Source organism: Myxine glutinosa, chromosome 5 (genome assembly GCF_964187855.1).
Source record: "Myxine glutinosa chromosome 5, kmMyxGlut1.1, whole genome shotgun sequence".
Taxonomy (NCBI): domain Eukaryota; kingdom Metazoa; phylum Chordata; class Myxini; order Myxiniformes; family Myxinidae; genus Myxine; species Myxine glutinosa.
Genome location: NC_136265.1, coordinates 200015165 through 200042069, shown reverse-complemented (window position 1 = coordinate 200042069; position 26905 = coordinate 200015165). Strand labels below are relative to the sequence as shown.

Sequence of the window (26905 nt, the reverse complement as noted above, 5' to 3'; positions counted from 1 at the left end):
AACTTTACCTGTGTTCAAATATTTTTCATTTTTGTGTGGAGGATTTCAATGTGTCCTTCTAAAGATTTGACAAGTTTCTTTTGATGTATTTCCTATCTCAGTTTGACACATCATCATCACTCTCAGTGTCATATTCAACATTAGTCTGCATCGTTTATACATTCTGTGTTGCACAAGCATCGTTCTTCTGGGGGCAGTTGCAACAGTGTTTGTAAATCCTGATGCTTCAATAATTTTGCAGTATTTTAGCAGCAGTTTTGCATATTTAATTTTATACTGTAAAAATTTATGTTAACACATCGAGTACACAATTATCTTGGTGTTGGTTAATATAGTGGTGGCTCTCTTTCTTTTCAGTGCCTGAGTCATCATGAGTGAAGACCCAGGAACCTGCAAGTTGAGTTCGATCAAGTCGTCCCTGGACACAGTAGACTGGAAGCAGTGCATTCTTTGTCACGAGTCCACTGCCAGCAAAGGAACACTTGTTCAATATCCCAGAACAGAATCATACCAGAAACTACTCGATGTAGTGGAAGAAAGAGGCAGCTTACAGGATGGAAAATATGTTGACATCCAAAGCCACCTCAAAGACTTTACCAAATAAATATTGATTGAAAGGAAACCCATGTGGCATCGAAGTTGTTATTCTGATTCCACAAATCAAATATCCATACAGCGAGCGAGACCGCTGGTGAAAAAACGTGGGCATAAAATAAGCTCTGAAATGGAGCAATAAGCAACCGCAGGCACCTCAGCACCCTTCACTGGATCTACGACAGAACCGTTGACAAGGGATCACTTCTTCTTATGCCAAGATGACGACCAGCCTTCTTCAGGATCTTCGCCGTACGAACTGAAAACGCGGGGAAGGCACTGAGACGAGCCGTGGAAATTCCCCAAGTTCCAGTATTGATGACAAGACTAAGCAACACACTCTCACCAAGTGATGCTCATGCGTTAGATGCAAGATACCAGAAACCATGCTGGACACGACATGTGTTCCATGTCCTGAAGGATGATGCCAGCAACCGGGCCACGGCTACAAAGACAGACCTACCAATGCAAGTACCATGCTTGATTGAGCTGATCAATCACATTGAATATCAAACACAAAATGAGGCTCATCTACCCATGGATGCCATCGAAAAAAACCTACATATCTATGCTTGGTGGTGGTCATGAGGCACAGAAGCACACTCTGACACTGACACGACAGTGGCGACAGGACAAAATTCTTGCAGAGTTACCAAGTGTGAAGTCAGTGAGGGAGAAAGACAGAAGAAAACCATCTGTTCTTTACTGTCCTGAAGCCTGCGAAGAAGATATGGTCGACACTTCCTTGATGCAAGATGTTACAAGTGAAATGGACAACACAATGATGATAGACAAGACAGCTAAACTCATACGCAACAGCATTGCTAATTTTGCTGAGAAGGAAACACACACACAATTACTGTGTCCAGCACAAGAGAGGATGTCCCGACCAAGCTGTACAGCCTTACAATGTGGATTTTGGTGAGATCTGAGGAGGAGCTGCAAAAGGAGATGAGGAGCAGGACAGTTGACAGGTCAGCATTGACCATGTCAGAATATCATGTATTTCAATACACTAGGGCATGCCCGTACTATATATAAGCTAGGACGTGCCCGTACGTGGGTGCCCGTTCCTTGCCAAAAAAAAAAAAAAAAAAATTTGTGTAGGGGAGTGTGTGTGTAAACATCCTAGGGCGTGCCCGTACGTGGGTGCAAAAAAACATGCGTGCAAACAACAACAACAAAAAAAAACTTTGAAACCACGTGGCAGTAACGACCACAGAACCCCCCCCCCCTCTATTTACATGAATGGTTTGGTCCATTCGCAACGACCACAGAACCCCCCCCCCCTCTATTTACATGCAATGGTTTGGTCCATTCGCAACGCCAAAGCGAACGGCGAACGGCTAAATCGCCATAGCTCGGTAAGTACTTGTCCGATTAATTTCAAACCTTGAAAAGGCACATCCTCGGGTCCCCAGCAATATACCTGGCAAGTTTAAAGTATATCGGACCCGTGGTTGTCGAGAAACAGCGGTCACAGACAAACAAACGTACAAACGTACAAACAGAGATTACTGGAATTATAGATAGATGAATACATGCATATCATGTAGGCATGTATTTCTCAACAATCCTCTCCAAGAAGTTCTGTCACTCAAGCTTTTGGGTCTCACTATGTGCCATGACCTTTCCTGGGAAAACCACATTTCGAAGCTGGCCTCCAAAGCCAGTTGCCGACTGGGCATCCTCTGTCGTGCGAAGTCCTTCCTTGGCACACGTGAGCTCCTCACCACATACAAGGCTTTCATCCGCAGCTCAATGGAATACTGTTCCCCCCTCTGGGCCGGTGCTCCTGCCTCACACCTAGCTTGGCTTCACGCTGTTGAAACAAAAGCTTTCAGAATCATTGGAATCTCCCACGATGAAGCTGATTATGAGGGCTTCACTCACTCACCGCAGGCAGGTTGGTGGTCTTTCGGTCTTCTACCGACTCCTCTCCGGCCTTGCTCCCCCAGCTCTCTGGGCTCTGTCCCCCAAATATTCCTACAGGTCGCACAAGATCTGCCTGCAACCCTCTTATGGTAAAACTGCCAAAATCAAGACTCTCTGCTCACCTTCACTCCTTCATTCCTCTTTTCTCCTGCCTCTGGAACAAACTCCCTCACTCTCTTCAATCCCACTCCTCCCTCCAGGTCTTTAAAACGGCTGTTCACCACCATCTCTTATCTTCCCCAATCCAAAACCTTGATCTTTTTTACCCCCGCTAATTTCACCCCAGATCCACTTTTTTGAAATACCAACTTCTTTCCTGGAAATCCTTGCAGTGTCCTGGTGTTTTATACTTCATCCCCACGCCACCTCCCCCCAAGCCTTCTCCCTCCCACAGATCTCCCGATGTCCCTGCTCTCACATGTTGTGTTTGTGCTTCCCCTTCTCTCCCCATCTTGTCTACCGCTCCCCTTATTATATACTTTGTGTATTTGTTTGATTTTTTGTGTGATAAATGTTTAGCTCTTTCACGATCCTCGATCCTGTATACAAAAAAAAACCAAAAAAAAAAACCTAACCAATCTTGGTGGGATGATTGCATCTGCTTTGTCTAGATCAACAGACAGTGAATCACAAAGCAGTATCCCAGGCTGGGTAGGCTTGAAATCACTTGTGTCATGTAGTCAGTCACTGACTCAAGTCGGTGCCTTGTCTCCACTTCCAGATGAACTTGCTCTAGAAGAGTTCTTCACAGAGATGTCACAACTAAAATAAATCTGCTCGAAACCAGCAAATGAATTCCAGGAAGCCTGCACAAACACAGCTACTGGGACAAGTGATGGAGCAGAATGCATCAGAATTGCTAACACTCACCTGCTTCAAGTCTTGACCAACGAAGATGTCATTCAACAGCTGAATAAGTGGGAAGCTCAGAAATCATTTAACGCCATGTTCAGGTCATTGATGAATTACCTCCACCGGGTTGAAACAGTCTTGTTCTTTGTTGAAGCATCCAGAAATGCTGATCTCGTTCTCCATCTGGAGGCTGGAGAAGCACTCAGCAAGCTGTTTTTCACAATGGATCGAATACAATACAAACGCCTCTGCCCAAGGTACATGGCCAATTAGGCCAGAATGAACCATCATCATCTCGTTGAGATGTTCGCAGGCATGGTCTGCACCTGAGAAGAACGGAATCTCACTCTTGGTGACAGTTATGTTTCCACCTTGAAGTCCGCCATGTTTCTGGAACTTTCAAGTTCCGTGACCAGCCAGTTGACCTAAAAGAGACCAAAGATCTCCATGGTCGGCTGATGGTTCTCACCAGGTCGAGCAGGGACATCGATCAGAAGAATGCAGTTGGCAATTATGAGTTCACAGTGACTCCGAGAGCACTATTTGCACCAGACAGCTCAATGCTGCCATGCACTGACAAGTCCAAGCTGATTCACAGCCTTGAGAAGCTGGCAGGAACAGATGAAACCCAGGAACAGACAGAAGCTCAAGCTGCCAAAGAGCAGGATGATGACAGAGGTTCTGTATCATCATCTCCATCGTAGTCATCAAATCAAAAGATCGTCATTGTTGATGGAATGGTGCTTGTCCAGAAGATGACAAAGAAATCAAGGACAATTAGGACAGTCAAATATCTAGCCCAGTGTTTGAATGACAGGCTCGTGAACTTGACAGCAGGGTTCAGTGGTCATCCTGGTCTTCGATACAAACAAACCTGACTCACTAAAGGAGGAAACTAGAGAGGGACGACGACAAGGAAAAGCTCTTATACAGTAACACGTTGCAGATGATACGAACATCAAAAACATCCCACTGGCACGGTTTCTATGGAAGGAAAAAACGAAAGCAGATTTGACGGACTATCTCGCCAAAGCAACCCTCGATTACAACAAAAGCTCACCTGTTAGTCATCACATCAGCATCAGATCACACCAGAAGCAACAGAAACATGCACTTTGAAGACAACAATCACGAGGAGGCTGACACATTGATGATCCGCCCGGTAGCGGAGGCATCGCAGCGGTGTTCTGATGCACAGCTAGTATTCTTCACTCCTCATACTGGAGTCTTCGTTCTGCCTGTGGCACACTGTGGCAAGCGATGCAAAAAGACATCTATTTTGATGGTATCAGGTGCAGTCGAAATAGAGCCAATCTGGAGAGCTTTGGGCAAAGAAAAGGCGCAAGCTATACCTGTGTTCCACGCATTCACTGGAGCAGACAATGTTGGAAAATTCTCAGGAATAGGCAAAACAAAATGGTTTCAGCAGCATATGAAATCTGAAATGCACTTGGTCAGAGCACCGATGAAACTACCGGAGGAAGGTGAACTAACACAGAAGGTGAAAGACGTGTTTGCCAAATTTGTGTGCTCAACCTAGTGCACCAAGGGTATTCACATTGCAAGTATCCCTGATCTAAGATGGTATCTGTTTTGTAAACACCTTGCTGAAAGCAACAACTTACCTCCTACACTCGGTGTCCTTCAGGAATACATCCAGCGTGTGCGGTTACAAAGCAGAATATGGTGCCAAGCCAATGTTATGCAGCAACAGCCTTTTGATCCCCTGAAATTTGGTTACGATCAGGACAAAAGTGGCCAAATACTGCCAATCACCGCAAAGGTTCCTCCTGCCCCACAAGCCATCATCGAGTTGGTCAGATGCCACTGCAAAACCAACTGTTCTACACCGAGATGTTCATGCAGAAGGAATAACTTGCCTTGCACAGAAGGATGCCTGTACGACGCAGAACGCGAAAGCGATTGCGAAAGCGAAAGCATCTGCACAAATGCAAACATTGATTTTCAGATTCCTAATGCCAAAAGCTTTCCAAAAATGCACTGGTTTTCTAATTTCCATAAAATTTGAACAAAAGTGATTTTATTGACTGAACTGGACGAAAATGTGAAAGCAAAGACCATTATTACCTCATTTACCAACCACCAACAGGAGGTGGTTTTGTTAAAACGAGGTGGATGCTAAAGAGGTGGTCTGCCAAGACCCTTACCTCCAAACTATAATTGCTGTTTTGTATGTAGCCTGTGCCTGCTGGTTGCATCATTTTTTTCCCTGTTATCACAGCGGTGTTGGGCTAGCGGCTAGGGTGCCGGCTTAGGATCCTAGGATCCTGGGTTCGAATCCCGGTCGATCGCTGAATTAACGCCAGGGGGGTTGACTCAGCCTGTTCATCCTTCCGAGGTCGGCTAATTGAGTACCAGTTCACTGGTAATTCCCTGTTTGTCGTTAAAGGCGGTAAAAAGGGTTGGCGTCAGGAAGGGCATCCGGCCGTAAAACATTGCTTCAAAAAGGGGACCGAAAAACAACAACAACCACGGTTCCCGAAAAAGGCCAACCCCCGCTTTGCAGGGAAAAATGGCCTCTAAAGGTGGTTATATCACAGGTATGCCACTGACGCAGTGCCCGTTTCCATTAACCTGGTACTCTCTTTTTTCCCGACCGCGGAAGGACGCCAGTCCGAGTCGACCCTCCTGGTGTAATTTAATGGCACGATCGGGCCTCAAACTCAAGACCCTCAGACGTTAAGCCAGATACCTCAACCGATTAGCCAACACCAGGCTTTGAACTATGATTATGCACATTGTACTTTATTCCTGACAAAGAAACCACAAAAACACGAAGCTTTTGCAATTGACAACACAGTCGAAGTTCAGTGTATTGCAAGAACATGGTACAAAGAAGAAGAAGAGGAAGGGGAAGAAGAAGAAGAGGAAGAAGAAAAAACGTATACATCTCTATATATATATAAAAGTGGGAAGCAACATTGAATTCTTGCAACAAAGTGATGATGCATAGATAACCAAACCAGGAAGCAAAGGGGAGCAGTTCCCTTTGACTCTTCGAGCTACCAACGCACAATCGACATCGAAAATACCAGAAGGGCGGTTCAAAGGCAAAAGTACCTCAGCCCGTGAGCGATGTTAAAAAAGGTATCGGGTCGGTTTAAACTTTCCCGTGACCCTCCATCCGATCAGCCTTCCCTCGAGAGGCGACTCGCGCCCAAACTGCAAAATCAGATCAAGGAACGACACGGTCAAAATAAAAACGATCCACAACTCGTGCACAGACCCCGAGCAACCCTCCTTCACACGGATTTAAAACCTTGCAAACCGGAGGACCATTTTGCTTTCTTTGGAGCAAATCGATGCGTCCGCTGCACTCTCCGTCCGTCGCGATCCAACACACGTGTCCGGGTGTACACCGCTCCCAGAATCCAATGGCTGCGGACGTGCAAAGCCGGCATGTTACATTCAGGCTTTGAAATACTTTTCTTTGCGATTGTTGAAAGTTCTCAATAAAATTAATGCCCACGGGTTTAAACGCCTCTCCAAGCGGGCAAATCGTCCGTGAGAGCTAGTCCAATGGCTGACATGAGAGACTCCAACGAAAGCGAAGCAGATCAACGTACAAGGACGAGCTGGACGACTCGACTTCAAACACCACGTCCTAATCTCCACTCGGGCTACAATAAAGAAAAATAAAACTATTTTTCATTAATCTATTCTCACAGGGTCTTCAAGATGTTTTCGGATACACCGCGATGTCATGGGGAAAGCAAGGCAGCCAATGGGTATGCAAAATGGTGCACAATCGTCACTACGTCGTCAGAACAGCGACGCGCCAAAGCCGAACGTCCGCCGGATGCTTTCGAAGTAGTAGCGCCGCCATCCGTCACGAGTTGCCTCCTCCTCGCTGGCCGGAACACCGCGGCACTCCAGCCGCAGCTCCGTCTCCGAAGTCCGATCGAGGAAGGTCAGGGTGACGATGGCATAGTGCGCTGGACAAGGGAAGGGAGAGGGGGAGGTTTTAGGGTACAAAGGGTGGCGTCGGGGACGGTTTGAACTCGGAATGAGGTCGAGATCCATCGCACGGCACACTCACCATCAGGCCAGTCCCTGCAGCGCCATTTCATCACAATCCTGCTGTTCTCCACCTATTAACCACAGAGTGCGAGAGGATATTCACAGCTTTCACCGACAGTTTTATTTCTGTCGAGCTAGTTAGCACAGTGCAAGGAGAGCGACACGAAAGACCAGTGGCAATTTTATTTATAGAAGCCAAACACTTTCGTTTGCTCAAAACTCGTCACAAAAAGCCTAAATACAGACCGAAAGAACCAACTTTGGAGGCCATTTTTCCCTGAAGAGCAGGGGTTGGCCTTTTTCGGGTACCTTGGTGCCCTTTTTGAAGCAATGTTTTATGGCCGGATTCCCTTCCTGCCGCCAACCCTGTTAGTCGCTTCTTGCAACACACAAGGGGAATTACTAGTGAACTGGTACTCAATTTGCCGACCTCAGAGGGATGACAGGCTGAGTCAACCCCCTGGTGTTAATTCAGCGATCGACCAGGATTCGAACCCAGGATCCTTGGATCCCAGGCCGGCACCCTAACCGCTAAGCCAACACCGGGCTTTAAATACAGACCTACAGGTCCCTCGATAATCCCGGTGTACCCCGATTTAGAATAGGTACACCGTATCCCTGCGCATCGTAAGAGGCGACTAAGGGTTGGCGTCAGGAAGGGCATCCGGCCATAAAAACATCTCAAACAGGGAACCATGATTGTCATGGGGCCCGCAAGGCTAACCCCCGCTCTAGCGGGGAAAATGGCCTTAAAAACGATCATTCATTTCCCTCGATAAATTACAGCCAATATGGCTCACAGACTCCGAATACGATTCAAAACCCATTTCCTTGCTCTTGAAGGATCAACCAGGTCTGTGGCTGCAGCACGGCCATGGAGACTCACCAACTCGATGAATTGCCCAGTAACGTGACCGCTCAGCATGAGCATTTGTCCACCCTTTTCTGCTTTTACCACGGCCGGTGCCCTGGAGAAGGCCTGCACCATCTAAGAGACACAGCAGTTGCAAGCTTAACCTGGATTCGGAATATCGGTTTCATAATGGGAAAAGGGTTTTTTCTGGCAAAACAAAAATCTTAGTGGATTTAATCGGCTGCCACCTTATAAACTGGTGCACAAAACCAAAGGGGTTTGCAAACACCCCCCCCCCCCCCCCAAAAAAAATCATTCTGATACAATAAATATGAAGGATTGGTGGTGTGAGTACTGTGTCATGAAGGTGCTATTTTGAGAGTACCTGAAGGAATTAAAGTATCCAATGAAAGTCCCATACTGAGATTATTACAAGCATCCACATCTGAGGAAGGACGCAGCTACCATAGAGCGACTATATTAGGCTGAGCTAGACCAAGCCCCACTGGTTCAATCTCCACATGCCCTCTCTGAGTGAATAAAAGTTGATAAACGGTTGCAATAAATTGACAAGGTGGAGATATAGCGCAGGCTCTCCTGCAAGCCCAAAAGTTACAACAACACCATAACATGTAAAAATAAAAACCTGTTTCATAACCCGACAAGAAAAGGACGGAACGTAAAGTTACAATTTGAAAATAAATAATGTTCAAGGCAAAAAGAGTAAAACTTTGCTGAATTTGGGCATGCCGTGTAGAAGGGCAGGTAACATCACTGACCCTCTTGTGGCAAAAATTAGTTCGGCATCCTCAGACTGCACAATCGACTCTGCCTCGATAAAACCCCATCAAAATCCCAAAATTATTGTCCAAATGGAGTTTGCAAGTCAGTAATATTGTGACAGTTCTGCAAACCATCAGTCTCAACAATGGCATCCAACATAAGGCTCCAGAGTTGGTTGTTTATTTATTAAATGTTCCAGATTGTCCTCCCTTGTATCAAGTGGGTTTCAAAGAGAATATGTGTTGTGAGGGATTTGTTCGGGTTTTCCCCCATCTTTTTCCCTTTCCTTTTATCTTCATTCTCGAGCCAAGCGCTTTTATTTTTTTAAAATACAAGATCGAGGCTCGTGTAAGAGCAAACATTAATGACAAAAAACAACAAAAAAAAAACAACAACAAAACAAATGCACACATAAGACGAAATAAAGGGAGCGGGAGAATAAAGGGAGGGGAAATAAAGGGAGCGGAAATAAAGGGAGGGGAAGCACACAAGTACAACATTTGAGAGCAGAGACATCGGGAGATCTGTGGGAGGTAGAGGGCTTGGGGGTAGGAGGCGTGGGAAGGGGAGGGGGGAGGGAAAGGTAAAAAAAAAAAAACAAAAAAAAAACGTACACAGCTAGGACTTCCAGGAAAAAAAGTCTGTATTTCAGAAAAGTGGATCGGGGGTGAAACAACAGGGGAGGAAAAGATCAAGGTTTTGGATACAACAAACAACAACAGGCATATTAAGGACATTTTCCCTGCGAGAGCGGGAGTTAGCCTTGCGGTCCCCATGACAATCTTCTCCATTTTGCCCTATTTTCTGCATCTCCCCTTGTTAACCCCCTTGCCCACATTTATTCTTCCACCACCTTTAGCCAAGTCTTTCTCGGTCTTCCCCGTCCTCTACTTCCTTCTACATTCATTTCCATCACTCTTCTCAACCAGTCACTTTCATCCTTCCTCAACACATGACCAAACCATCTCAACCTGTTCCTCTTCACAGCATCCATCACAGGCTCTATTCCCATAATCTTTCGCAATTCATCATTTGTCTTCCTCTCTCTCAACGACACTCCGCACATCCACCGAACCATTATCATTTCCACCCTTTCCAGCCTTCGTTCGTCCATTACCCACGTCTCGCTCCCATAAATCATAACACTTCTCACACGTGCAGCATACACCTTTCCCTTCAGCTTCAATGACACTCCCCTCCTTGTCAGCATGCCACTCAGTTTCCGAAATTTCTTCCATGCACATCTCACTCTAGCAACTGTTGCCGAGTCTGATGCTGTAGAATCCAAAGCATTCAGAATCATTGGAATCTCCCGTAATGAAGCCGATTCTGAGGGCCTCTCTCTCTCTCACCGCAAGCAGGTAGGTGGTCTTCTACAGAATCCTCTCTGGCCTTGCTCCCCCTGCTCTGTCCCCCAAATATTCCTGCAGGACACACAATCTCTGCCAGCAACCCTCTTCTCGTGAAACTGCCAAAATCAAGACTCTCTGCTCACCTTCACTCCTTCATTCCTCTTTTCTCCCACCTCTGGAACAAACTCCCTCACTCTCTTCAATCCCTCTCCTCCCTCCAGGTCTTTAAAACAGCCGCTCACCACCATCTCTTATCTTCCCCCATCCAAAACCTTGATCTTTTCTTCCCCCGTTAAAACGCCCCAAATCCGCCTCTTTAAATCCCCAACTTCTTTCCTGAAATTCCTAGAAGTGTTCATTTGCTTTGTACAGTGTACCCCTTCCTCCTCCCCAGCCCTCCCCCTTCCACAGATCTACCGACGTCCCTGTTCTCTTCTGTTGTTGTGCTTGTGTGCTTCCCTCTCTCCCCCTCTTGTCTCCCGCTCCCTTCATTGCATGTTTTGTGTGTCAGTGCATGTTTTCATGTTCAATGTGTTAGCTCTTACACGAGCCTCGGTTCTGTATTATAAAAAAGAAAAAAGAAAAAAAAAAGTATGCAGAGAGCACGATCCCCGTTTAGATAAGCCACGTAACCCCTCAGTAAACGGTGTCAGACAGAGGACCGTGGGAGATTTGGTCGACAAATTGGCGTTCGTGATTGATCAGCAACCTGTCTGACCACAGAGTTATCCGTAATCGGTAGCCTCAGGATCAGAGGTTGAGAGGAACCCAAGGAGTCTCTCCTCATGGCAAACCTCGAACCCAGAGTCCGTAACAATGTATAAACTAGAACGCCACTTAGTAGAGCGCATACTCCCGCCGTGGGTCAAGTTGGAATAATACGTTTGGTTTAACATCCCCTCTCCCCAAAACAATAAATGAAAAAGAAAGTAGGCCCTAACTGTCAGAGAATTGATTTTGATATATCTCGGAATTAGAGGAGAAAAACATAATTTAAGAATAAGAATAAAAGCTTTAATGCAGTAAAACAGAAAAAAAAATTCGCAAAAAAAATTCCCAAATTTTTTTCCTGGATCCGGAATAATATCCTGAGCTTCACCAAAAACGAATCAATTCTTCCTTATCCCAAGGGAAATCATCCCACCAACTTTCATCCAAATCCATTCAGAACTTTTCCAGATATCTTGTTCACAAACACATGAACATACGAACACACACACAAATGGACGGACACGATCGAATGCATTACTCCCTGGCAGGAGTAATAAATAGCCATTGAGGGTTGACGAGATGCATAGACGACAAATCAGGAGATCAATATAACGGCAGTTAAGGAACTTACCTCCTCCCTTGTGAAAACCTGGTACAGATCCTCGGGACACGCCTGGAACTTTTCGGAAAGCGTAACCACACAAGTTGGGATCTTCACACCTACCGTGGTTGCCTTGCTCACCACGGGAGCAGCAATCTGAACCACAACGCCCAAAGAATCACACACATCGTCACCACACAATAACTGAGAGAAACTGCAGCATTTGGACTTTCAAACCATGATGAACCACTTTGGAACATGTACACAGAGTCAGACATGGAGAGAGATTGGCAGAGAGGAACAGCTAGGCAGACACACACAATCAGACACAAATAGAAAGTCAGTCAGACGCAGACACACAGAATCAGACACAAATAGTAAGTCAGTCAGACAAAGACACAATCAGACAGAAATAATAAGTCAGACACAGACACAGGGCATCTGGACAGGACAGGGATCCGGACACAGGGATGGCGTCAGGAAGGGCATCCGGCCATAAAAACATTGCCTCAAAATGGGAACCATGATCGTCATGGGGCCTGCAAGGCTAACCCCCACTCTGGTGGGGAAAATGGCCTTAAAACGATCATTCATTCATATTCAGACACACAGAATCAGACAAAAATAGCAAGTCAGAAAGAGTCAGACACACACCTACCCCGTCTGTCTGCTGATAAACCCGATCTGCATGAAATCCTCCGTGTTCCGTGGATACGGCATTCTGAGATGAAAGTATCATGCCCTGTGTGAACTCTGTGAAGAAAGGGAAAGTTGAAGGAAGGAAGTTCTGGTAAAAGGAGAAAAGTCAAATTCGTGACCGAGGGGGCTGTCGATGCATCATGCAAATAATAAAGCATGTTATATGCATTTGGATCTAAAGTTCTGCATTTCCAGAGGAATAAGCAGAGCTATGGCCCTGTTACGTGTCGACCTCACGGCACGGCATGCTGATGCACAGGTAACCCGGAAGATGCCATGGCAGAAAAGAAAAAAAAAAAAAAAAAAAAGAAGAAGAAGAAAGAAACGAAGTGCCACAGTAATGTTTTTGGGATGAAAGCAACAAATGGCAGGAGACAGGAGGGTAACGTCAGGAGAAATAATTCATAATCCCTAATATATTGTGACGATTGTGAGCACGGGGTGGACTCGTAAATATTAGTGAGTTATTCCTTTAGTATTCTGTTCAGAGGTGAGGTAAATCATATTCACGTGATCAATATGTACATGGAGAAGACAAGGATTGCCCGCCTCCCCGTTTATCAATATTTATCAGAATAAATAATTAACTCCAAACATTTATGCGAACCAAATATGTGAAGTTACAAACACCGTGTGCAACCCGTAAATTTAGGCCAAATGGCTTAAAATTTCACCAAAAGGGTTTTTTCAGAAAAAAACAATTTTTAAGTGTTAGGAGCATGACTTTCCTAACTTACATTTTTAAGAACCACCCTAACACACATTCATGGACATTGCCACATTTTAAAGCAATTGCATGCACCAGAGTTCCCAAGAGACGCTTCAGGATGGTAATAACTGCAGTCGACTGGAAGGTGACGACATGGGGGCTGCAGGGGCTAGGTTTCTGGATGGCGCCAGCCACTTTGACCCCCTGCACTCCCTCCCCCCCGCCCTTCGCATGGCATAGCCTGGCACAGTTCGGCCAAGCACGAGGCGCTATGGGAGGAAGATTGGGTTAACAGAGCAAAAGGTTGCCCCCAAAATAGGTAGTTGCTTTCTTCTCAGAAACTACACACACACAATTGCGAAGAAACTTGACAACAACCTTCATCACCTATGATATACCAAAATTTGTTCAAGGCATTAGAAAAATTGGGGTCTTAGGAGGTATATGGGGTTGGGGGAGGGAGAGTTGCCCCCCAAAATAGGTATTTTTTTTGTTTGTTTGTTTAAAGTCTTATGATAATGGTAATATGATTCTACATGCTGCCCCGTCTTCTAGCAACCATTAAAATTGGTTTAAAATACCCTTAGTCGGTGCAGTATACTGTTTATTCTACCTGGTGAGCACCAGGGGTATTGCCCCAATGTTTCTATTTTAATTTCGCCACCATTTTCTCTCTTCTTGTTGTCATACCATTCCTCTTGTCATTTTCCACTCCTACGCTTCATTGTCCATGCCTGTAATAAATTCCTGAAAGTGTTGATACGCGTCTTGATTTATCCTGTTTGTGGTTGGTCTGAGATAACATTCCCGGTGGGCAAATTGGTCCGGGTTCACGAAGGAAATAGTAGCCCACGGAATACGGAACGTGTCGTTAGTTCGCCCAACCAGATAATTAACCGCTGCATAGTCGCAGGCACGATTCCCCATCCACCGCTCTCAATTCACCGACACGATAAAGCGACTTTGGGCGTTAGGATCCGGCCCGAGTTGAGCATTGCACAGTTGGCATTCGTGGTCTCAGCACACAGCTCTGAGTTATCCAGAGGCGACATCCATTATAATATCTACCATAAGCACAACAATCCCCCCAGGCCCTCTCCCTCCCACACATCTCCCGATGTCCCTGCTCTCAAATGTTGTGTTTGTGTGCTTTTTTTTTTCTTTTCTTTTTTGTATACTGAATCGAGGCTCGTGAAAGAGCTAACATTAACTTCACAAACAAATCAACCAGACAAACAAAATATATAAAAAGAGGAAGCGGAAAACAAGATGGGGAGAGAAGGGGAAGCACACAAACACAACATTTGAGAGCAGGGAGATGTGTGGAAGGGAGAGGGCTTGGGGGGAGGAGGCGTGGGAAAGGGGGGGGGGGGGGGAGGGAGAAGTATAAAACACAAGGACACCAAGGACTTCCAGGACAGAAGTTGGTATTTCAAAAAAGTGGAATTGGGGTGAAATTAGCGGGGGTAGAAAAGATCAAGGTTTTGGATGGGGGAAGATAAGAGATGGTGGTGAACAGCTGTTTTAAAGACCTGGAGGGTGGAGTGGGATTGAAGAGAGTGAGGGAGTTTGTTCCAGAGGCGGGAGAAAAGAGGAATGAAGGAGTGAAGGTGAGCAGAGAGTCTTGATTTTGGCAGTTTGACCATAAGAGGGTTGCAGGCAGATCTTGTGCGACCTGTAGGAATATTTGCGGGACAGAGCCCAGAGAGAGCTGGGGGGGGGGGGGGGCACGGCCAGAGAGGAGTTGGTAGAAGACAGAAAGACCACCAACCTGCCTGCGGTGAGTGAGTGAGAGGCCCTTGGAGTTAGCTTCATCGCGGGAGATTCCAATGATTCTGAATGCTTTGGTTTCAACGGCGTGAAGACGAGCTTGGTGTGAGGCAGGAGCACCAGCCCAGAGGGGAGAGCAGTATTCCATTGAGCTGCGGATAAAGCATTGCATTGAGCAATTTGCATTGAGCTGCAAAAGCATTTGGTGCTTCCTCCCCATCTTGTCGACCGCTCTCCTTTTTATATACTTTGTTTGCTTGTTTGTTTGATTTGTTTGTTTGATAAATGTTAGCTCTTTCACGAGCCTCGACTCTGTATACAAAAAAAAAAAAAAAAAATACTATAAATGAACTGCAGCAATAACAGAATTGCACAATAATCGCAAATTAAATAAGTATGAACTTCACATACAGCAATCCATCTGTATATTAACTCACGACTCTCGACTTGGAAAATCAGCTCAACCAAGCACATTAAACCTAGTGGGTCCTAAATCAGTAAAAGGTCGGCGGGAAAGCCCCGTCGGTCTTGTCAAAGTCCGGAGCGTGCGCACAAATAGTGAGGTCGACACAGGCAGTCGTTCAGTTGTCCTCAGGATGTGAATTCCCGAATCGACGAAGCATAGACGAGAACCAGATTCAGCTGTTACAACTATACCACAGGTAATGACAGGAACGCCAAGCTGAAAAGGGTGATTTGGTTGAAGGATAGATGTTCCACGGACGATAAGCTCCAAAAGTAGGCACCGGTTAACATGCGGATAGCCTTCTCATAATGGCACCTGAATCTCACAAAATGGTGCCGCCAAGATAATGCAAGAAGCAATGTCCAACAGGCAGCCCCAACAAATTGCTGAGGACATTCAGCGAAGAAGAATACTTCAAAAGGTAGATATAGAAAATCTCTTACATGGAGCAGCCCGTAGCAGGTTAGAGTTGGGCCATCGTGGCAAAGGGATCAACGATTCATTGAACATTCACAGATTCACACAAAGAAAACCCGTCGACCTTCTCTTCACTGGGATGTTGGTGTTCACCACTGGAAATGGGCTGGCAGGATGGCCGAGAGATACGCACACTCACCTCTAGGCTGTCTAGCCTAGGTTTAAATCTCGATCCAGATATAAACTTTCAACCAGGATCCTTCGCATCACAGGCAGGGTGATGCATAAACGTGTGCCGTCCCTTGGATCAACGTTAAACGGGCGTCCTGTCTCTCGGCATTAGTCCATGGACGACAAAGACCGCGTCCTTTGCAAAGAGTAGGCGAGTATTCGCGCACCATGGACAAATTCCTGCTCTATCCAGAATGGGGTACCAGATCAGCAGCACAGCTTCGCTCCCAGCAATGACGCAAACCAGCAGCTACAGGATGCAGCAAACCAGCAGCTACAAACCAGCATCAGCATGATGATGACCACTGGAAACAAACTGTGGCTGCTGAAGGGAAGTCCCAAAGGAATGCAGCCTTATGCCTGGGTGTTCATGGCGGTGAGATGTGCCGTCGGGCCCAGAAGAGGGGATAGACTTATTATTAGGGCCGCACTGTGGGCAGGACAGCACCGAGAATGATACCTCCCTCAAGCAGCCAATCACGGGACCTCCCACACAGGCGAAGGTGGTCCCAGGGTATGGAGGATGGGCCAGAGGGCCCGTCGTGGAAACATAGAGTCCACGAGGGCTGGGACTGCACATGGGCGGAAAAGAGTGAAGCGAGACCGCTTGGAAAAAAGAACAACATTCTCTGATCTCTCTTTTGCCACCGGGACAGGGAGGACTGCTGTCTGGAGATGTGGACGCCACCTCACAATCCCTCGTCCATACTGCTTCCCTCCTGCACCCTTCCTGTTTGCGAGCTGCACACCACTCATTGCACCATTGGGAAATCCTCACCTGTTTTCCTCGCCGTTTCATAAGTGTGGCCTGTGGCACTAGGATTATTGTTACTTGCAAAATCGAAGATTTTTCAAGTACACTGTTGGCCATAAAGATTGAATATAATATTTTTGACATGATTCCACAGTTTCTTTGGTATTTGACAGTCTACGTGTAAACAAAAGGGTAATTGAGTGATTACATAACGTTTCCCCATTACACAGGTGATATGATAACATTGAAAAAAGGTGTATTACGTAATAATTTTTTTTGTTAGTGACTATAAAAGCCCATGCATGTGATATTCTGTCCCTTTCCCTGATTCAACACTGTTAAACGAGGCTGGTTTTTTTTCGAGTTCCTTGTACCGTTTGCAAGAAAAATCGGTAGAGACCTTCCCTGGGCTATGCCTGGTCCAACGGAACCAGCAATACGCGAGAGTGGTAGCACTGCGGCAGGAGGGCTACAAACAGAGTGATATCGCAGATGTCGTCGGGATATCGCAGAGTACAGTCTGTAAGATCCTGAAACGTCAACGTGAGGCGGGGAATGTGCGGCTGCGGAAACCTCCAGGACGTCCAAGATTAACCACGAGACGAAATGATCGCCAACTGTTGAATCTCTGCCGCAGAAACCGGAAAATGCCGACGAGTCGTCTTCGTCGTTTGTGGAGGAGACATCATGGGATCCACGTTTCCCGGTCAACCGTTGATCGGAGATTGCTCCAACATGGTTACCGAGCACGACGGTTGACTAAATGTACACGCCTGGCTGTTCGCCACAGAGTTGCTCGTCTTCGCTGGGCTAGGCAGCACAGAAGGCTTCATCCTGGACACTGGCGACATGTTGTCTTCACGGACGAGAGCCGCTACATCCTTGACCGTACAGAAGGGAGACAACGAGTTCGTCGATTACCCGGGGAGAACCTTCGTGATGACTGCATCAAGGTGGTGGCGGCTCAGTGTGATACGGGCCGGCATCCATTATGGAGGGAAAACGCCACTGGTGGTTCTGGACGGAAACGTCAACGCCGTCGTGTACCGGGATATCTTGGAGTACCACTGCCTTCCACATGCAAGACGAGTGTATGGACACAATTTCCGACTGCAGGACGACAACGCTAGACCGCACAGGGCCGCTGCAGTAAGGGAATTCCTTGAGGCAGAGGGCGTGGAGCAGTTGCCATGGCCAGCTTGCTCGCCGGATATGAACCCCATAGAGCATGCATGGGATGCCCTAGGCCGAGCCATCAACGACAGAGATGGTATTCCTCAAATTTTGCAGGAGTTGGCCGACGCTCTGAGGGAAGAATGGGATGCTATGCCTGTTGACGTCGTCAACAAGCTAGTGGACAGCATGCCACGACGTCTGCACGCCCTGATTCGTGCCAGGGGTGGACATACCCGCTATTAGTGACTGAGTAACAACAAGGACTCTACTGTGATGCAAATTGATCCATGAAATCACCCCAAAAAATGTTATCTGGAAAACTGACAGAGATTAAAAAGAAATGTGTCATGATCCTTAATTTACTGTCTATTGTCGTCATTGTCGTTTTACGCTCAAGACACCAACCGATTAGGACTGATAATTAATAAATGTGCGTAAGAGACAGAATAATAAAGAAAAGTGGTTATATGCACCATAAATGCCAATGGTAATTTAGATTGAAATAATGATGCTATGAAAATTTGTTGAAAAAAAAAAATTCCATCTTTATGGCCAACAGTTTATATTGGTCGGTTGCGTTTGTGGTTCTGTCTGTCTGTTTGTCCGTTTGTCACCGGCCTACAGGTAACAATTCTAAACCGATCGTCACAAAACTTCACCAAGTTATATAGGTCGTCCCAATTGAGAAGCCTATTGTTTTTGGGGTCAAAAGGTCAACATAGGCCAAAGGTCACCAACTTTGCCAAATTTCTAAAATCCTCAATTTTCATCCGATTGATTTGAAATTTGAAGAGGACTTGCATATCTGGTCACTGAATTCAATCACCAAGTATTTTTGAGGTCAAGGTAGGCCAAAAGGTCAACATAGGCCAAATTTCTAAAATCCTCAATTTTCATCCGATTGACTTGAAATTTGAAGACGACTTGCATATCTGGCCACTGAATTCAATCACCAAGTATTTTTAGGTCAACATAGGCCAAAAGGTCAACATAAAGCAAAAGGTCAACATAAGCCAAATTTCTAAAATCCTCAATTTTCATCCAATTGACTTGAAATTTGAAGAGGACTTGCATATCTGGTCACTGAATTCAACCACCAAGTATATTTGAGGTCAACATAGGCCAAAAGGTCAACATAGGCCACATTTATAAAATCCTCCATTTTCATCTGATTGACTTGAAATTTGAAGAGAACTTGCATATCTGGTCACTGAATTCAACCACCAAGTATTTTTGAGGTCAACATAGGCCATATTTCTAAAATCCTCAATTTTCATCTAATTGACTTGAAAATTGATCAGCATTTGCACATTGAGTCACTAAATAGGGAAACCAACTATTTGAGGTCAAAAGGTCAAAGGTCAACTCAAGGTCAACCTTACAAAATCATCATTTTTCATCTGAAAAATCGTCATTTTTCTTCCTGTTCACCCGAGCTTTGATCAAGATTGTCAATTTTAATCTTGATGAAATGGACAATTTGCGGTATCAATGGAATTTTTTTTTCTTGGGGGTGGGGGGCGGATTTTGCAAGTATCGTGCTCCGCATGACGTCTTCTTGTTTAGTCATCCTTGTAAGTTTGCGTGTCCCCACATCCATCCTGTGTTTGTTGAATCCCTTGATTTGTTCCGTTTTGCACGTCCCGTCCACCTTTCACCCCGTACTCATTATAAATAAACTTTTATAAAGGTAAGAAACGTCTATCATCCTGCTTCCCGTGCGTGCTCCCACCAAATTCGGTTCATTCGGGTGACCTTAGGGAATGGTAAATTTGTAGATAAATTTCACTGAACGCAGTAATTCAAGGCCTTTCGGCCATTTGCGAGATAAAATATCCCGGCACAGACAGCCCACGTTAACGGAGGCTGTCTGACGCGGCAGCATTATTATTTTGCAAACTTTGTATTCTTAACCAATCATAAAAAAAGTGCAGGCTGGCCCGTAACAGCCCCCAAAACAATTGTCAATTTACAGCAGTTTTTATAATCAGTATTATCTTACAGGGTAATAGGTTCATGGAAGAGCTGTCTCACAAACCATGCGCATGCACACGCACACTACAGTAGGTAGTCACTACACCAGACCGATGTCAAATAATCACAGCCGGTGACCTTGGGGAAAGTGAATAAACTTCCCGAATGCTTCGGGGTACTGGCAGAACCATCTTGTGACGGCGCTTTTCTCACCTGAACCCTCCCCCCACACCCCTTCAATGGAATGCCAACTGGTTGTTGCAATTTTCCCACGTTTTATGTGGATTATTCCCGAGAATAGTCACCTACTACAGTAGTCACGACATTTTACGAATAAACAACTTCTCTACTCTATTCCGTTGAACAAGAAGGCATGAACAAACCCCACAAATGATTAAAGGCCCCAGAGCAATGTATCAAAACAACAAAGTTTGGAATCATGGAGACACTTCCTGTGTGCAAACACCTAATTGGTGAAATGTAAATTGCAGGTAACACACAAAGTACCCACTCGGTACGACTAGGTGTATCACACTCAAAATGACAATAGGGTGGCATAAAAGCAGGGGAAACGGAAGTTGACGATGCTTACCGGATTTCATTGTCGTCACGTACGTGGCAAAAACGTTTCTGATCTCTTCTGTGCCGACAGTGTTCATAAGCTGAAGCAACAAGGTACTCTCGTGGTCCTGCTTTGAGCTGACAATTATCTGCAAAGGGAGGAGGACTCAAAATAGCTTGTCAAGCACTGGATGACCGGTAGAAAAGAGATCTGGTATTAGAAAGCGTGTGATATTAGTCTAAATGTTCTCCGAGAATAGACTTCTGTCCACAACACCACTTACATCAACATCTTCAATTCGGTTCTCCTCAGATAAGTTGGGCGTTTTGACTGTACCTTCACCTTTCACCCCTGTTGTCGTTTCGGTGCCTGTTAAAAGGGACAGGTGATTAAAAAATAAAATAAACCGAGAACGGCACTCTTCGACATCGATCGATATGACTCCACCCACTTTATGACATCATCATACACACTTGTACCAAGTTTGATGTAAATCACGTCAGCTGTTCTCAAGTATCACATTTTTCCTGACATGACCTCTGACCTTTGATGCAGAAAGCCAATCCCTTTACATTTTCATCACAACATATAGTTATACCAAGTTTGGTCTAAATCCCATCACTGGTTCACAAGTTAGCATAGTAACAGAATCTTTACCCAACAGGATTTCTGACCTTTAACCGCTTGACCCCACAATGTAATCCATTTATCTTTACATCATTATACATAGTTGTACCAAGTTTGACTTAGTTCCCTTCAACCGTTCTTAAGTTAACAGGGTAACAAAAACCGACTACAGACTCTGACCTTTGACGCAGAAATCTAATCAGTTAATCTTAACATTGTGATACACAGGTGCATCAACTTTGGTAAAAATCACATCACTGGTTTATAAGTTATCGTGGGAACAGGACTTTCACCTAACAGGACCACTGACCTTTGATCTCTCGACCCCAAAATATAATCGGTTCATCTTTACCTCATTATGCATACCTGCACCAAGTTTGACTTGGATCCCGACAGCCGTTCTCAAGTTATCACGGTAGCGAAAACCTATGACGGACGGACGGACGGACGGAAAACCCGAAAACCTAATGCCTCCGGTGACTTCGTCGACGGAGGCATAAAAAAGTTAGAGCTTGGGAGAATATGCAAGACAAATATGAGAAATTATTCAGCAAATTGGAATAGAATAATTTAAAACAATACTCACTTGAAGGAAAAGACAACCAGCCACCATTTAAAGTGCAGAATTCAAATTGTGATCATCGCTTTGCAACTCAAAATTGTTGGTGCTTCCGTTTCCTTGGGCGAGTGAAGCGTGCTTCGAGCTCTCCACGGCATCGAAGTTTGAGTGTTTTCCCATTCTTGTCTTTGTCAAATTTCCACTGGTTATTTTGCTGTGTACGTGTTATTGTGTGTTTCTGGTTGGTGTTGGTTTGTGGTTCGTGCAAACTTGTGTGTAGTTAGTCGTTTTCTGGGTCGTACCTCGTGCGTGGCCTGGTAACTTGGGGCTTCCCTCCCCCGTCGGTGTTTTGTCTGTTTGGGTTATTTCCTTCGCTGTATTGCTTGTTTCTTTTATTTTGTTTTCTCCCCCTCACCTCACCTCCTGAGACAAAGAATTCTATTTTGATTCTTTCTCTCCTCCCGGACACGTGCTTGTTCGCTCTACTCCTCGTCTCGACTTGTGCCCCGCCCCCTGTATCTCGTTTCCCTCCTGCCTCTGCTCCTTCCTTCTCAAATCCACGTTCTCACTTGGAGACTTTTCCCAGATTGTTTTTCATGGTTTTCATGGTTCTGTTTGGATATTGTTGGAATATGTTTAAACCGCAGCCGTGATGCTGACGCCCCCCCCAGAATTTCCATGTTTTAAACGTTTCCCAGTGTATACCCTGGATTAGAATAGGTACACCGTATCCCTGCGTGTCGTAAGAGACGACTAAGAGGGTTGGGGTCAGGAAGGGCATCCGGCCATAAAAACATTGCCTCAAAAAGAGAACCATGACAATTACAACTACATATGGGCAGGGTGCAGCCTGAAGTGGAGATCGGTTTCTGAGGTTTGGGACATGGAATGTGGGGACAATGACAGGGAGATCAGGAGAAGTGGTGGAAGTATTGGTCAGAAGAAGAGTGGACATATGCTGTGTGCAACAGACGAGATGGAAGGGAAGTGGTGTGAGAATGGTGAAGGGTAGGCAGGGACAGAAATACAAGTTTGTGTGGCAAGGGTGCCCAGAGGGCGTGAATGGTGTTGGTGTCCTGTTTTCTGAGGAGTTTGTAGACAGTGTGGTGAGTGTGACTAGCACGGAGGTATATAATAAACCTGGAGAGCCAATGACGGGAAGCCGATTGTGTCTGCGTCCGTGTTTGATCTCACAATCAGCTGATCTCACAATTTCTGATTCATTTTGGATGCTTACCGACTGTAAGGAGTCTTATTTGTGAACGCGCTGTTTCAAAATGCCACAGTGTGTTGCATTTGACAGCACAAATACCTCAGGGAAGGCCTCCACATGCACATTTCACAAGTAAGTGACAAACCGCGATCGCGGGTGTTCTGCTTTTTCAGTTTTTGGCGTGGTCACGGTGGTGGGGCTAGGTAATTAAGTTTCAATGAAGTTTCAATGAAGTTTGAACACTGTGTTTGAATTTGATGATGTTAGACCATGCGCAGGGTGTGCAATACGACACAGATCTCAAATATAACTGTATTGTGTATTCACTAGGGCTATGTGAGTATGTCAGACTGATGTCTGATTGATTCATTCATTGATTCAGATTGAAGTATCGAGATTGACTCGTCAGCTCGTGATCATTGTCAAGTGATTTAATTTGTGATGAGCTTAACTTAATTGTCCAGTCTACTACTGTCAGGGTTTCCATGCCCTCCTGTGTCACTCGTGAGCAGAAAGAGCAAATGGGGGTTACTTGTGGAAGGTACGAAAGTCCGACACATGGCAAACATTAGCAGATGAAGTTGTATTTAACTATACATATGAAACTCAAAATATTATTTTGATATGGAGTCGTTTTGACTCGGATGTTTTGACTGCCCTCTGAGGTTTTGACCCGCAACCACATTTTGTGAGCACAATGTATTTTGTTTCAAGGTTTCCAAAGGATAAGGACTTATGCTCTCGATGGACATCTGCCCTGAGAAGGGAGTCCTTCTACCCCACCCCAGGCACCACAGTTCTGTGCAGTGATCACTTCAATGAGAGTGACTTCGACAGGACTGGTCAAACCGTCCGACTGAAGCCGAAGTCCGTCCCCAGCTGTTTCAACTTCCCAGCACATTTAAAGAAGGTAAACTATGCTATGTTGGTATTCCACCTATGTTAGGTTGGTATTCCCCATACAGTGGTGCCCACTTAAAGTCATACCGCTTATTGGAATATCCCGTCTATAGTCCTAGAATAGTGAAATCCAAAACCAGTTCCTATATAAACTATAGTGAATCTTCCCATGTAATGTCATAGAATAATGTCATATCCCACTTAATTTCATAGTCAAATTGCTCACAATTGATTCCAAGCATAGTTATTTCCCAATTATTATCATACCTTCCTGTGGCCTCGCTCATTAACTCTGCCATCTGGCTAGGCGGCAGTCATGCATGGCTGATTATCACACCTACAAGTCACAAGACTGAATTCATTCTCTGCATACATTGATCCCACAGAAAACATCGTTTCCATTCTCAGGGCCGCCGCCATTTTGAATCCTGCCCATTGGAATATCCCGGATATTGCCATAATTTCATCCTGCACAGGGGGTATGATAATAAGCGGGCTCCACTGTATTATGTTGGTATTCCACCTATGTTATGATAGTAACCCATCACATGCCATGTCTGCTGCTTCATATGCAGCTCCTAAGACATAGTTTTATGGAGAACAACTCAGTTGCTTTTAAAAAAAATTAGAGCTGAGCCGAATCCCATTTTGTACACTTTCTTGGCATTTCCCCCCCGAAGCTTTGTTGTAATAATATTTAACAAAATGTTTAGTCTTTGAAACAATGTTGCAATACGTCCAACGCAGTCACATCTATTTCTAATTAGAACCCCAATCTAATGAACGAAGCTTCTAAGCATTCGGCTCAGCCCTAAAAACAACTTAATGAGTATTAATGGTTCACCTTTTCTTTTCTTTCCAAATAGGTTACAGTTTTGAGGAAAGCGCCAGTGGCCAGGTCTGTCATCCAAGAAGATACACCAGAACCTCAAGCCACTACTCAAGATCCTGAACCTGAGGCGGGACCCTCATTTCAGACCACAGATCACTCATACTCCGTCACAAGTCCACTGGTATTGAAGCACAAGCTCGATGAAGCAGTCCACAAGCTGGACAACTTTCGAAAAAAATTAAAAGTGAGTCAGTAACACAACAGAAGGTTAGCCAGAAAAGTGGAGTCCCTGAATACCATCGTGGAAGACCTGAGGGAGAATGGGATGGTCACCGACAATTGTATTGAAATGCTCAACACAACATTCTCTGGTGTGTCAAAAGCTATTGTGAGCAGAATGCTGAAGAACAAAGGCAGCGGCACTTCATTTATTCACCTTCATGAGTTCACCAACACTTAATGTAAATATTTAAACTGTAAAAGATGTGTTGCATGAGATGTCTATATCTCCGCTCCATTATTCATGTAACAATTACCATGTCCTGCTGAACATTCCATTGCAACATGTAAGTCTTGTATGTTATGAATAGCAAAAACTTCCGAAACCCAAGAATTGTGTGGGTTAACTACATGACAGCGTTTCATGTCATTTATGTGACTGACTCACTGTTGATGTGTTGCTGACCCATGTCAGTGTAGAATAAACTCTGGTTATCATTATATTTGCGTGGTTTCTAACATCTCGGTAATAGAAACATACACATCTTAGTTACAATATAATGACTGAATTAAGTAACATCATATAACATGACAACAAATCAGATCTTTATATTGAGGAATATTATAGAACAAGCCAAAGAATGGCAAACGACGATGTACCTCAATTTTATAGATTTCTAGAAAGCTTTCGACTCCTTGCCCAGAGAATGTCTGGGTCATAATGAAGAAATACAGCATACCTGGAAAATTAGTGAACCTTGTAAAAGCCCTTTACCAAGACTTTCAATGTGCGGTCGTCGACCAAGGTGAAACAACAGAATGGTTCAAGGTGAAGACAGGAGTTAAACAGGGGTGTAACATGTCAGGATTCTTATTCCTACTAGTGGGTGATTGGGTCATGAGAAGAACGATAAAGAACACCGAGCGGTAATTTTGGGCACTTTTTTTTCAAACAAGCTCTAAACCATTGGATTCCACAGGAAAAATGCGTCTAGAATCAACTTCAAACTTAATGAACACCATTCCCTTAAAGAACGGGATTCTGAGCCCGAATATCAGTTCAAATATTAGTATTCTATATTAATTAAATAGTCGGCGGTCCTAAAATTCGCTCCAGCTGCATCATCAGTGCGCCACACCTTTGCTTTGACAGGCTTTGTTTACAAAACGATCGGCTTCCCAATATGGCCGCCAGACTATTTCCGGTGGCTTCACGGCGGCTAATGCTGCGAGGTGGCCAATTGGCTCTCCAGGTTTATTATATACCTCCGTGGTGACTAGAGTGAGTGATAGGTTGATTTTGGTGAAAATGATGATTGGAAAGCTCTTGGTGAACGTCATCTCGGGATATGCTCCGCAGGTTGGTCGAAGCGATGAAGAGAAGGACAAGTTCTGGTGTGCGATAGAGAAGCTGATGGAAAACGTGAAAGATGAAGAAGTTGTTGTGGTGGGAGGAGACCTGAATGGACATGTGGGAAGGAGTATGGATGGTTTTGAGGGAGTTCATGTGGGTTACGGATATGGTGTGAGAAATGGAGAAGGTGAAAGGATTTTGGAGTTTGCTGATGGAACTGATTTGTTGATTTGTAATACTCAGTTCCAGAAAGAGGATAATAAGCTGGTTACATACACGTCAGGTGGGTCGACGACAACCGTTGACTACCTGATGGTGCGTAGGCGAGATAGGGGGCACCTCCGGGACACAAAGGTGATCCCGGGAGAGGAGGCTGTTTCACAGCACCACTTGGTTGTCTGCGACATAAGGGTGAAAGGTGCGAGGAGAGCTCGGCAGGTGAAGTACCAACCAAAAATGAAGGTGTGGAGGTTGAAAGAGGTGACAGTAACGGAGGCATTAAAAGAGAGGCTGAGTAGGGTAGAGGATGATGTGGTTGAGCTTGAAAGTGGTTGGATGTCAATGAAAGATAGTCTGTTGGGAGCCGTTGGTGAGGTATGTGGATGGACAAAAGGACCACCGAGGCACTCAGAAACATGGTGGTGGGATGATGAAGTTGAAAAGAGGAATGACGAGAAGAGGAAGATGTTCAAGGAGTGGCAGAAGGCGAAGGATACGGGAG

The 26905-nt window shown here is 45.2% G+C and overlaps 1 protein-coding gene across 1 annotated transcript in view; it reads right to left on the bottom strand.

The window, feature by feature from the left end:
* Window positions 1-6126: 6126 nt before the first annotated feature.
* Window positions 6127-26905, bottom strand: part of AHSA1 (activator of HSP90 ATPase activity 1) — a 42255-nt gene continuing 21476 nt past the window's right edge. The window contains exons 3-9 of the mRNA XM_068115084.2: window positions 20764-20849; window positions 20511-20628; window positions 12381-12475; window positions 11753-11878; window positions 8309-8410; window positions 7442-7493; window positions 6127-7337 (exon numbers count right to left, since the gene is read on the bottom strand). Coding sequence (XP_067971185.1) covers window positions 7165-7337; window positions 7442-7493; window positions 8309-8410; window positions 11753-11878; window positions 12381-12475; window positions 20511-20628; window positions 20764-20849 — 752 coding nt within the window. The 3' untranslated portion in view covers window positions 6127-7164. The remainder of the gene's footprint in view (window positions 7338-7441; window positions 7494-8308; window positions 8411-11752; window positions 11879-12380; window positions 12476-20510; window positions 20629-20763; window positions 20850-26905) is intronic.